This window comes from Neomonachus schauinslandi, chromosome 4 (genome assembly GCF_002201575.2).
Source record: "Neomonachus schauinslandi chromosome 4, ASM220157v2, whole genome shotgun sequence".
Taxonomy (NCBI): Eukaryota; Metazoa; Chordata; class Mammalia; order Carnivora; family Phocidae; genus Neomonachus; species Neomonachus schauinslandi.
This window is the reverse complement of record NC_058406.1, coordinates 124,762,745-124,776,647: the sequence shown is the minus strand read 5'-3', so window position 1 is coordinate 124,776,647 and position 13,903 is coordinate 124,762,745. Positions and strand designations below refer to the sequence as shown.

Below are 13,903 nucleotides of genomic sequence, written 5' to 3'. Positions count from 1 at the left end.
CTTCACTGAGAGATTAAAAGATAATGTTAAACTCCCATTTTATTCTGCGTAATAGAAAAATAAATCTGTACCATTTTCAAATAGCATTAACTTTAAATTCAGCATTTGTCATGGAGTATTTGTGCCTATACCTCAGTAAATGTCTCTGAAATGAACTAACTAAAGCTACATTTATTTTAAATAGTAGAAATGGAAAAAGTCAAATTACTTTGAAATTTCAATGTTACTTGCAGTCCTAACACACCAATCAACGAATATGGTAATTATAAAACAGCTGTGAGACATCAATCTATTTCTCCCAGGTAACATTAGTCAGATTCTAAAATTGCTCATGGGCTAGCAGAGAGACTAACTGAGACAACCTGGTCGTGGTTCTAGGATTAAATGCAGATTTAACTGCATTAACTTCCAGTAAATTAATGTGGAGGTAAGAGGGTATGCTTTTAGTTTCAAAGTCCGGAAGTGTCCCCTTTGTGATTACAGCGTATCCAGTCCTCAGACAACTATGATCTTGCACCGGGGTAAGATAAGAACACCAATAATCAAGGAAATGACACTTGGTGAGGCCACAATGGCCTCGATGCAGTTCCTTGAGCTCCCATGTGAGCTCCCACATTTGCACTGCTGCTCCCTAGGATCGAATGCTCTTTCTCTGAGATATTTGCATAAATCACTCCTTCATTTCATACAAGTCTCTGATGAAATCCCTTGCTGGATGGTGCTACCCCTTCTTCCCATCCTGTCACCTTCGACCCCCCTGACTTCTGTTCTTTTTTCTATTTATTCCATCTACCACATTACATATGTATTTGTTTACATTATCATCTGTTACCCCCAATACGATGCACACTATTTGAGAAGAGGGACTTTAATTTTTCAATGCTGTATCTCCAGCAACTAGAGCAGGGCTGGCACATAATTGGTGCTCAATGCATATTTACAGAGTGAATGAATAATGAATACATAAATGAGTGAATGAATAAGTGGGAACAGAAGGAGTGAACATTGAGTTGATCAGAAGGGAGAGATCACTTCTCTGCTAGTAAACAAATCATGAAATAATATTTTATTCATTTGGTTGCAGATATTTTCAATTAAGCTTATTACAGCTTGCAATAGAGCACAGAGTACACAGCCATTAAAATAAAGGAGAAAATTTTGTATATTTTGTCAACCACAAAACATAATGCTCCTTTCAGAGGAATAAGGTCTTGCCATACTTCGTAAGCAAGAACACACTGTGTAGGACTTGAAAACTAGAATTCGGGCATACCAAATTGAAATGGAATTTTACAGATGAGAACCTGCTGCCTTGGATCATTTTTCTCCCACTTTTTACCTCTTCACCCTGACTCATCAAAACCCAGTTCAAACATCACCTTCTTTAGGGAAAGGTCTACCCATCTCAGAGATCTGTTTTCCTTCTGAATCTTGGTTTTTGGCTGTAACTTTCTGAGATCATTTACATTTTCTTGCAGTGGAGGTCTGTTTGTTCTTATTCTGTTGTCTCATTATGTCTTCTTATTTTTTGTTACCTGTTGTTCATGCTGTCATGCTGTATTTATGCCTCTAACATGAGCATCACTGCTTTATGATGTTACACGGCCAACAGTCAAACTGTCGTCCTTTGCATAGGTCAAGTACCAAGTAAATCTTGACTAAATAATACCACCATCCGCAAAATGTAACTGGCCCAGTTCCAAGAAGAGACTATGATGGGTGACAGGACGCTATTTGCCTACTCAGATCACAATGAGGACCAAATTCTGTTTTATTATTTTTCTACATGGTTTCACTTCCTTGTGAAAATGGTGAGGTGGCAGAAGAGGAGCACGTGGTTATGGGGAAGGACTTGACATGGGGTCCTCCACCCCCATTTTGCAGCTGATGCAACCATAAGAGTTCACAAGCCTACCTTGGGTGTCCCAGACTGAGCACAACTGCCTAAGACAAACCACCTGCACTGGACCCATCTAAGATTTCCCCTTCCATTTTCAAGAACGTATATTGTGTGGGCTCCTGGACTTAATTTTGCCAAAAGTAGAAAGACAGTAGTAACCCCAAGGCAGTGCCTACCTCACAACCAATGGATATAGAAACCCAAACCACCGAAAGTGGAATGTCCACCAAGTGCAGTGAAAAAAGTTTTGTTTAGCTCCTTGACAGCTCCTACCAGACAAGTTCCTACAGTGAATAAAATCGATGTACAAGTTTGTGCCTAAAGTACAAATCTTGTAATATAAATGGAAGGGTGATAAGATTCTGGGCAGATAAGCTACAGTGATTTAAATGTGGGATGGCATTCATTTATATGAACAAATAGCCACCGAACATAAAACTAAAGCCAGGAAACACCGTGTCACCATGATCTGATTTCCCAAAGCTTATTCCGAATACATCCGAGTCCTCTGAATGCTTCTGGTTACCATTTCCTGTAACCACAATGTAAGGAAGAACCTCCAGATGAAAGTGGGCACAAGAGAGGCGGGCAGGGCAGGCAACATACCTGTGCACGCCGCTGTTGCACATGATGATGTGGCAGGCTCCCAGCCGGTTGCACAGCTCCGAGGACACGGACAGCAGCCCCACCCCAGAGGCGCTGCAGGCTGTGTTTGCGCAGGCAGCCGTGCGCTTGGATCTGATAAACGAGGCTACCAGCCGATAAAGTTCATCCAAAGCATTGAGAGGCCTCATGAGCTGTAGAAAAAAGTGATGAACGTAATGTCCAACACGTTTAGTCGGAAGAAATGCTTTTAGATGGCATACAATTCACTGCTGTTATAACGTTTAATGAAGAGTGTAAAATATTTTCATTGTGGAGGTAATGGAATCGGAGACTACAGATATTTGTAATTACACATTGAGTACAGCACCAGAAAAAGTAAATAAGGGAGGTCTGTAAAGGGCAAAGCATCAATAAATGCAATCATCTCTTTTTACCTTATCTACATAGGCAGCTTTGGATGTGGAGTTTGGTGGTGAATTTGACTTGTCCAAGTAGAAGGCCCTGTAAGAATCCAAGGAATAAGTGATCATTTATTGTTAGAAAAATTAAAATGCATGAAGACATGCAAGTTTCGCTGACTTCCTTTTGAAGACAAATGAATAAACAAGTTGGACACTTGGATGGGTGGGAGTGCAAAAAAAAGTCAACAGTCTTCCATTAAGAAAAAATGACTAATGAGGCACCTGGGTGGCTCAGTCAGCTGAGTGTCTGGCTCGATTTCAGCTCAGGTCATGATCTCAGGGTTGTGAGATGGAGCCCCGGCTTCTAGCTTTGCACTCAGCAGGGAGTCTGCTTGAGATTTTCTCTCTCTCTCTCCCTCTCTCTCTGCCCCTAACCCCCACCCCTGCACACACACACTCTCTCAAATAAATCTTTAAAATTTTTTTTTAAAAATGACTAAAGCCACCACCAGCTCCATTACACACTGTGTGGCCTCAGAGACATTACTTAATTTGTGTATGCCTCAATTTCCTCTTTCGTAATTTGGGGATAACATTAGCTTCTACTTCACAAGCCTGCTAAGAAGATTAAATGAGTTAATGCAAAAAAAACCTTTAGAACAGTACATAGCACAGAGTGGATGCTCATTAATATTTTCAATAATTTATATTATTACAAAAGTTGGAGAAATATATTTTCTTGTGACTACTGGAGAATTATCTAGTTTTCATTTATTGTGCAAGATTATAAAAGTAATACTCAAAAAACTAATTTTAAACAGAGTACTGAGTTGAATTCTTTCATCCACTAAGCTGTGCTCAGAATGGAAGTTAGACCCTCTTCAAGGATACACTTGTTCTTTTTGTCACCAGGATGCAGTGTGGCACCAAGTATTTTAACACATGAAGCTGAATCCTAGTGACATGCAATTATCCAAAGAATATTGCTGAGTTTTGCTTAGCTCTTGGCTCAATACTAAACTGAAATTATAAGGAAATGACCCACGAAGACAGGATACATTTAAGTTATATTTAATCTACTATCTATTTTTGATGAAGTGAAATTATTTTCAAGATGTGAACACTTAATGTCAATGTACCAAAATAAGTTCCATAATATCAAAATGATTGTCAGACAAGATATTGAAATAAAACTGATTAGACTAGTGTTTCGGAGCATCATTTAGAACCTCAAAGTACCATCAGATTATTATCAAATGCATGAGTAGTAGTGGGCAAAATCAGTGAGACAGAACTTTTTGCCCAGAATCCCACTCTATGCACACATGTGCACGTGCACACACGTACACTGCTATTCCCATTAGCACTGTACCTAATAATGATGTTTGCTTTTGTCTTTTTAAGATAAAGTAGCATGGCTTAATCAATTTTTACACTTTAAATAAGGAAAACTTTAAGAGTCACTTCCAAAATGAAAATTAGGCTCATTCTTACTGAGAACTAGCTTATTCATCTCTCAAATACAAACTCAAACAAAAACAAAAATTTAAAAACAGTTCTGCATCCAAAGTTGGTTATTATTCATTATAATTCATTTTGAACTCCTAAAGATTTCCATGTACCATCCTGGTACAAAGGTGGTGCCTCAAAGCTGGAACCCATAGAGATACCTTGACCAGATGTTCCCATGCCTTTCCTCAAGTGTACTTGCTAGAAAAATCAATAGGATAGAAAAGAGAACACAAGTCCATGGAAAATTATTCCCTCAGCCTAAATCCCACAGCTACCTGTTGCTCCTGAGCACATAAAGCTGCCAGGAGTATGAGGACTCCAGTCACCCGAGGCAGTGTTCTGCTCACTGCTCACTCTGGGTTATGGTTGCATAAACCACTCTAAAGTGGAACACCATGAAGTGCCAAGAAAACATAGTTTCATTCAGCTGGTGGAGTCAATATCTACTAAGAGCAGTGGACCAAGAGCAACATCAAAGGTATCTGAGACATTTTTAAATTTTCAAGATTGTCCCCAGTATCAGGAAGAGATAACAATAATCTAAGAGGACTGCTGGTATGAGAAGAGGAAATGAGCCAGACTTGTATGAGGTACAAAAACATGCAATGGGGCTGGAGTTAGAGTTAGGTTAGAATGAATGGGCACCTGAGAGGTCAGAGGGGCAGTCTGTAGGTAGGGACTTAGAGACCCTGACAAAGACTTTGGGTTTTAACTGGGCTCATTACCAGAAGACTGGCTATTTTATAAACTTCGTTGCTATGCATAAACATTCATGTTCTGAAAGTTCTGAGTGGCTTTCATTTCCATTACACAGGTACATGTGTAGGCTACTACCATGAAAATCCAGGTAGGCACCACCATGCTTTAACAGATCCTGCCTGGCACCTGGCACCTCTGCTTCGCCTTTAAAAAAATGAAACATTACAGATATAGATGAGCCCCTTCTTGCTCACCCTTCTCCACTCCCACTCTTGTTCCAAACTCTGCCTCCCCAAGGTAAGTACCAGAAGCTGGCATTTACCACTTCCATGCTTTACAAGATCACCCCACACAGTTGGCCCAAGTGGACTGTCAGACTTTGCAAAGAACAGAACAGCTGTGATCATTCTTCCACATCCTTGTTCACACTGATGTTATGAGAATTTCAACCTTCGGTATTTTTATTTTCAATTTGCATATATTTGTTGGCTATATTTCTTCTTCTTTCCTTGCATGTTTGTATTTCTTTCTTTTGTGTCATCTTAACTTTCTTTACATAGAAATTAGTTATTACTTTTTATAGCAAGAGTTAAATTTGGTGACATTGAGAAGCTGCTGTTCCTCTTAATTCTTTTTTAAATCCACATATTCTTTCCTCAAAATATTCAGTTTTAAAAGTTGGGTATTCTGGGGCGCCTGGGTGGCTCAGTTGGTTAAGCGACTGCCTTCGGCTCAGGTCATGATCCTGGAGTCCCGGGATCGAGTCCCGCATCGGGCTCCCTGCTCGGCAAGGAGTCTGCTTCTCCCTCTGACCCTCCTCCCTCTCGTGCTCTCTGTCTCTCATTCTCTCTCTCAAATAAATAAATAAAATCTTTAAAAAAAAAAAAAAAAAAAAAAAGTTGGGTATTCTATTACTATGTTTGATCAGCATGTCAGTGGTATATGTCGGCATTAAATTCTAGAATCCAAATTACAGGACATTTTTCCCCCTCAACACTGTTCTTGGTGTCTGCTCTCAATCTAGTTGCCTTTGCTTTGGGACTAGTCTGTATTTTTTCTTCGACGGGTAAAGATTTTCTTTTTACCCTCAATGTTCTGAAGTTTTACCTCAAAGTGTTTAGGCATTGATTTTATTGTTGTTTATCCAGATAGGTTCTCAGAGTGTCCTTTCAACGTGAGGAGTCTTGTCTTCAATTCTAAAATAATCTCAGCTATTATTTCTTCACATAATTTGATGTTTTCTTTCTCTCTCATTCTTTCTTTCCACTCACACACACTTTTAAAATCTTATTTTCCCATGACTGCATTTTAGGTGATTTCCTAAATACTAGCTTCCAAATGAAAAAAAATCTGTCATTGTCAAGTCTAGAGTTTATACTTTCTACTGGGAATTTTATTTCAATGACTGTCTTTAACTTCCAAGGTTTCTGCCTATTCTTATTTCATTTCTACCACTAAAAGGTAAACTCCCTATGAGAATGTAAACTGTCTATGTGGATGTAGTTTTTATTTACGTGGGTTCATTCCTACATCTCTGGCATGTAACAGTGTGTGGACCATAGTATAATCTTAATAAATATTTGTAAATAAATAAATAATTATATCACTGACTTTTTATTTCAGGATTTTCTACCTTTTTACGGATGGCAATCCTTTGTTTATATTTTGAGCATCCAAAATATGCTCTCCCAGGCTGTTTCAATATTTTAATTTCTTCCAGTAAAATTTATTCTCAATGGTCAAATCCACTGGCTCTTTCCTAGTGTAAGGCTTTCTCATGTGCTTTGGAATTTTGCTTTGCAGGTTCATTTGAAGTCAGAAGATTTTTTATTTAGTTTTATTTAGCTTTTTGATACACCTCCAACCCCCATCTCTCATTATCCTTCTCTTACAAATGATTTTGTGTTCATTTGGTGCCCAGAACCACTCATACATAATCAGTTTCATACTGGTAATTCGAGTATTAAATTATGCTGACATCTGGATTATTACCAGTCACATTAGTGAGCCAGTGAGTGACCTGGTTCAATTCCCAGTTTCCTGGCGGTGCTGCTTTCTTCCTGCCATATAAGCCTTTCCTAGCATCAAAAGCTATAGTCTTAAGTAGTGGGCAGCAGGTTTCTCATCCTTGCTCAGAAGCAGACGAGTCCTTCTCTATGTCCTGGCTTCAAACTATAAGGCTGGCTCTGGATCTTCACCTAGTGTAGAACGACTTCAATCTCTTATTAGCCTAGAAGAAATCATACTGGCCCTTCTGTCCACCTCCAGAGGCCTCAGCATAGCTCACAACTCATCACTTGCATTTTCTTTTGATTTGTAGGCCACTGAGATGATAAATCATGAGCTCAGCTGTGACTTTTACATTTTCTGACTTTGTATTTTACCTAGCATTGCTATATGCTTGGAACGAAGGTGGTGCTTCAAAGCCAGGACCCGCAGAGACACCTTGATCAATGTCCTCATGCCTTTCCTCAAGTGTGCTTGGCAGAGAGAGTAAAGCAATGAAAAGAAGTGCGCAAGTTCAGGGACAAATTATTTAGCCTCCCAGGGTCTCAAGTACCTCGTTTTTACAATGTATATTAAAATTGCCTAACGTATATATATATAGCATAATGTTGACTATTAATCAAAATAAGTACTCAGTATTGTGGTAAGCCAATAGGACGCATTCAGTGGTCAATAGCAATTACTATTCAAGGACACACAGTGGGAGGCATCCCCTGGAGCATTTTTAAGGCATAGCAAGGAATAAAAATAAGACTCAAACTTTCTCCTTTCCCCTAAGGCCACCTACAATATTTTCTGTTACATATAAAAAGTGAAAATTAAAGTAGGTACTTGGAATCTACATAATTCCATGATCAGGGCACAAATAGTGGTTCAGGTCTAAAAGGAAAAGAACCTTTCTTTAGGTTAAAGAAGACTGTTGGGTGGCTCAGTCGGGTAAGCATCTGCCTTCAGCTCAGGTCATGATCCCGGAGTCCCGGGATTGAGCCCCACATTGGGCTCCCTGCTCAGTGGGGAGTCTGCTTCTCCCTCTGCCCCTCACCCCGCTTGTGCTCTCTCTTTCTCTCAAATAAACAAATAAAATCTTTAAAAAAAAATAAAGAAGACTGTCATTTAAATGGCTTAATCAGGTGCGTTGGTTGTACACACTTCAGCTCTTCTGTACCTTGAATTGTTTGGGAAAGAAAATATCCTGGAGTAGCAGTCCGTAGATCATTTGTATCCCCTACAGAAAGCTTCACTACAGAAACCTCCACTACAGCTGGCCACAATGAACACTCTTCCTACTTTCAGAAACAGACGTTCCTTCAAAAAAAAAAAAAAAAAAAGGTGTCACTCGTTCAGCCAGTTCAGAGCAGGAATATGTGGATTTTAATTCATTTAAAACAATCTGGCAGAGGGGAGCCTGGTTCAGTTGGTTAAGCACCTGACTTCACCTCTGGTCATGATCTCAGGGTCCTGGGATGGAGCCCTGTGTCTGGCTTCCTCTCTCCCCCACCCCACTTGTGCTCTCTCAAATAAATAAATAAAATCTAAAAAAATAAAAACGGATTTGGCAAAAGTCTTAAAATTTCCAGTGGGGTAAAATCCTTGAAGGGAAAAAAAAAACAGATTTTATGAAGAGAGCCAGTAGAAAAATAACTTTTAAATTTAAAATGTGTAAATGCCCACATCAAGTGAAACCTTATTCAGAAACAATCTAGTCTTTTCCAAATTGCTATACAGCAAAACTAAAATAGAAAAAGCATCTAATGATATAACTGCACCCTTCAAAATACTCTTAGAAGATAAAGGCCTCCTGCAAATACAGAATTAAATGTATTTACTGATCCAGACTTGTACAAATAGTTAATATTTGTCAATCCATGATTAAAGAAAGCAAGAAATCATTATAAAATATATCGATGTGCTGGTGAAGTCTGAGGAGATAACCATGGAATACAGCCACTTTGTTACTCTTAAGAAATTTACATAACCAACACATATTTTAATTCAACCAATTATTTGTTAGAATTAAAATTTAGACTTGAGATTGCAACTAGTATTAGGTACTCCCCATCAGACAAAAGTCTGCCCAGCCACCTATTTTACCAACGCTAGGGTTTACAGGTATTCACAGAACTTCAGTATTTTTCAGAATATGACAAATTGTTCACAGGAAATAAATTTCTAATGCACTTCCCTTAATTATGAAAGTCTTAATGCCCCCTAATCAAAATTTATGAGCAAGTTAATGGCAAAATTGGATTAATGCCCAAACTGACCATAGTTTATTATGCTTCTGAGGTTAGTAAGAATGAAGTCATGGTCCTTTGTCTCATAAAGCAAATCTTATTAAGACCGTTTTGAAAGTGCTGCTACTTTATATAGGCTGGTGAGTAAGTTTCCTTTCATGCTAGCATACATTAGACTTCGTTGTCAACTTTGTAAATTAACTATGCCATATAAAATTGATACATTACGATAATATTTTTTCATTTAGTCCCTGTAGAATAAAATACCAATGAAAGGGGTGATAATGTCGAAAGTTGTAATACTAAGTGGTATAAATATATCCAAATCAAATAACTACAGTGAAACTAATCTTGGGCATTTATCTCATATAATCCAGTAGTGGAGACAGGTACACAGGTATTTATAATGCAAGGTAGAACTAACTGACAGGTAAGTTTAAAGGTGAAAAAAAGTTATTGGGATATACTCACATGAGGAAGAAGCAAGGCCATATAAATAAGAATATGGCATAAGAGTTGGACTTTGACAGATGGATGGGATTCTGGACAGGTCAAAATAGGAAAGCAGCGTGTCAAATGGAGGCAACACCACGAACAGCAGAACAGATACAGAAGTGGATGGAGCCAATCTGGCTGAAGAGCAGGTTCATGTAAGGGAGGGAGAGAGAATGTTGTGCAAGTAGGCTGGATCCATACTGTGAGGAAATGAAATACCAAGCTAAAGAATTATAATTCATTTGTTAAACAGTGGAGAGAAGCACTACACAGTAAACACTTAGCTACCAGTAAAAAAGTAAAAATAAATGGAAAGAAATAGATGACACATAAGATATGAAAATTTAGGGAATTCAGAGCTGCAAGAAATCCCAGAAACAAAGAATTATTTGGCATTCAAAATAAGATCATGGTAATGAAAATAGGGAATTGATGTTTGCCATGAGAGAAAGAAAATGCATTTGGGGAACACTGAGGTTAGTTTATGTAGAGTTATGCAGGTTAATTTACTAATTAAAAAGTTAGGAAAGTGCTTTCTCAACTGGGTAAAGAATTAGGATCATAGCTCTATAGGGTCTGGCAGGTACTTCAAAGGGTCAGGTTTTCACACAAAGAGAGACAATGCGACAGCTTGATGTAAAATATTTAAACCTATTAATTTTGTCATAAGGGATACCTAGAGGTTAAATCAGTGACAAAAGTGACATTCTTCTCATCTGGCACTTTTCTGACTTTTCTGGGTATGTTGGAGGATATCCAATCCAAGAGAGATTGATTAAGGCATAAGAGCCACTAGTGCTTTATAAATAAGGAGGAACAACTATAGTATTCAGCTCAGCTCTCTGCTATATCCTTGTTTTTATCTCCAGATCATTGCCTATGAGATCACTATTTATAATAATTTATGAAAATTTCTTATTTGGCCAGACTCCTCTATACTTCTCGTAACACCATGTCCTATCCCCAAATATTCTAAACTGTATAAGGTAGCTTTTGGATTTTAGCAGTTACTCTGCATTTCAAAAAAAGAACTGTAACAGTGTTTGTTCAATTATGGACATTAGTCATTGGTATGGTTGGGTATATCATTATTACAATGGCATGGCAGTTGACTATGGCTGTGACTGGGTGTCTGATGAGAATTACTGTTAAGCTGCATTGGCCTACAATAGCACTTAAATTGGAAAAAAATTCTACAGAAAATATTATTGAAAGACACTGATTTCTTGTATACAGGAAAATCACCAGACAGGTTCAACCTGTACCCCTATATGGGTAAAAAAATACATGATGAGTAAGTAGGTGGGAAAATGTTAATTTGTACCTCTATCCTAGCCCTACCCACCTTCCATGGCCACAAGCATTAGCCCTGACTTTTCCGGAATGTGTTTTACTAAAAGTTACATGAAGAGAAGTCCTGAATAATGAGATAAACTTGGATTTCCTTGGATAAATCTGTCTTCTGGCTTGTCAAAAATGGAGCACTCAAGGTTATAGTCCTTATAGAGCTGTCTGTATCAATGAACAACTCCATTTCTACTTGAGTGTTGGGGAAAAAATTCCTGGAAGGCTAACAAAGCAATCTGCGTGACCACATAGGGCAAGACTTTCCCACATAAAAAAAGGACTTCTCTGAGACTTCTCTGATGCCCTGGAAACAGAATTATGGTGTCAGAGGTAGTGGGGCTATGCCCCGTTGCTCTTTACTGCTGTTGATACCCTCCTATCACTCTTTTCCTTTGACAACCTTCAATCAGTGACTTCACTGTATTAAAATCCAACTGTCTGCTTTCCAAACCCTCTTAACTGCATTCTGATTTTTGCTCCTCCTTTCATGAGTCTGCGAGGGTGATAGTTCTTTATTTTTTTTTTAAAGATTTATTTATTTGACAGAGAGAGACACAGCGAGAGAGGGAACACAGCAGGGGGAGTGGGAGAGGGAGAAGCAGGCTTCCCGCCGAACAGGGAGCCCGATGCGGGGCTCGATCCCAGGACCCTGGGACCATGGCCTGAGCCGAAGGCAGACGCTTCATGACTGAGCCACCCAGGCGCCCCGTGATATTTCTTTCTCACATCTGCAACATACATAGATCACCACAGACTTAAAATGCTTCCAATAGTGACACCATACTCTGCTACTACAGAGCACAATCTCTGGAAATGGAGAGAAAAAGTCAATCCCCAAAAAAGAAAGCCTTTCCGAGAATAAAGTTTAACTATATTAAAAACAAAACATCTCATTACACCCAGGAAAAACAGTAGAGTCAAGTAATATTTCTATTTTTAAACTAAGTCTATTTAATTTGACAATTATGTCTCAAGAAAGTTTGGCATCTTCATATTAAAGGATAATTTTTAGATTTAAAATCATAAGTCTTTTAAGGTTTAAAGCCATAAAAGGCTCAACTGACATGAGGTTGACAGATCAGCTTCTCCTCCTCCACATCTTTCTCTGTATTCCTTATTTGACTCTAATTGGACTTCAAAATTACCTTTCTAAAGCACAGAGATGAATATTTTATTACCTTGCTAAAGTTACTCAGATTTCCCCAGTACCCAAAGCCTACCATTTGGCCTTCAAGACCTCTCCTCGCAATCTACCCACAGACTTCCCTTCTTATCTCTCATCTCCCTCTTTGCTCTGCTATGTTCATGCTGGATTCCCCCAGCACACCATCCACCTACAGGAAAACTGCCACACCTTTTCTCATATTATACTATCTGCCTGGAATCCCCTCTCACCTCCTCTGCTTGGCAATATTCTGTTGATCCTCCAAAACCCTGCTCAAATATGACATCTTCTTGAGAACTTCCCAACCGAAACAAATTTATCCCACTATACGACACCGGGTTGCACTCCTTCTGTCACCTTTGCTAAACTGCATGCTCTCAGGGGACAGAGAACCATTTTTTTAAAAAATTTCTCACCCTGGGGTGACTGGGTGGCTCAGTCGGTTAAGTGTCTGACTTTGGCCCAGGTCATAATCTTGGGGTCCTGGGATCAAGTCCCCCATCCACCTCCCCACTTAGCAGGGAATCTGCTTGACCCTCTCCCTCTGCCCCTGCCCCCTGCTTCTGCTCTCTCTCTCAAATAAATAAATAAATAAATAAATATAAATAAATATCTTTAAAAAAATTTGTAATACCATAACCAAAGATAGTGCCTGACACACACACAAAATTTGTATTCCCATAACCAAGGACAGTGCATCTAATACTTGGTATAGTATTGAACTAAATTGAATTCTATTTCATTAGAGCTGTAAAGAATTTGGAGTTAGCGTTATTATCAACCAAATATGTATCTGACTTAAAGGAGGTAAAGAAATATATTAAATATTTTTTAAAGACTGATTTATTGGGGCGCCTGGGTGGCTCAGTTGGTTAAGCGACTGCCTTCGGCTCAGGTCATGATCCTGGAGTCCCTGGATCGAGTCCCGCATCGGGCTCCCTGCTCGGCAGGGAGTCTGCTTCTTCCTCTGACCCTCCTCTCTCTCATGCTCTCTGTCTCTCATTGTCTCTCTCGCAAATAAATAAAATCTTAAAAAAAAAATTAAGAATGTATACATGTGCAATAAAACCATAAGGGCCATGTTAAACACACACACACACACACACACAAAAAGACTGATTTATTTATTTTAGGTGGGGAGGGGTAGAAGGAGAAGAAGAGAGAGAATTTCAAGCAGACTCCTAGCTGAATGTGGAGCCTGACGTGGGGTTTGGTCACATGATTCATGAGATCATGATATGAAGTAAAATCACAAATTGGATGCTTAACCAGCTGAGCCACCCAGGTGCCCCAAGAAATATATTAAATGTCTTAGTTTATAGATAAAATGATTATTATGCACATTTTAAGAAGGATTCTTTGCGAGAAAGATTCTTTTTAAGCTTATGAATATTAGGCTATATCTCAATTAACACTGAAGTACAATACTTAAAGGAAAATATTTAATAATCATCGGAACATAATTAGAGAGGAAGGGTGTTTAACGATCCCTCTTCAGTGAGAGACAACTATGAACAAGAGAAAAATATTCACAGGG

The 13,903-nt window shown here is 38.8% G+C and overlaps 1 protein-coding gene across 1 annotated transcript in view; it reads right to left on the bottom strand.

The window, feature by feature from the left end:
• Window positions 1-13,903, bottom strand: part of PREX2 (phosphatidylinositol-3,4,5-trisphosphate dependent Rac exchange factor 2) — a 284,920-nt gene that overhangs the window by 34,984 nt on the left and 236,033 nt on the right. The window contains exons 36-37 of the mRNA XM_044914225.1: window positions 2,941-3,007; window positions 2,507-2,697 (exon numbers count right to left, since the gene is read on the bottom strand). Of these exons, the coding sequence (XP_044770160.1) occupies window positions 2,507-2,697; window positions 2,941-3,007 (258 nt within the window). The remainder of the gene's footprint in view (window positions 1-2,506; window positions 2,698-2,940; window positions 3,008-13,903) is intronic.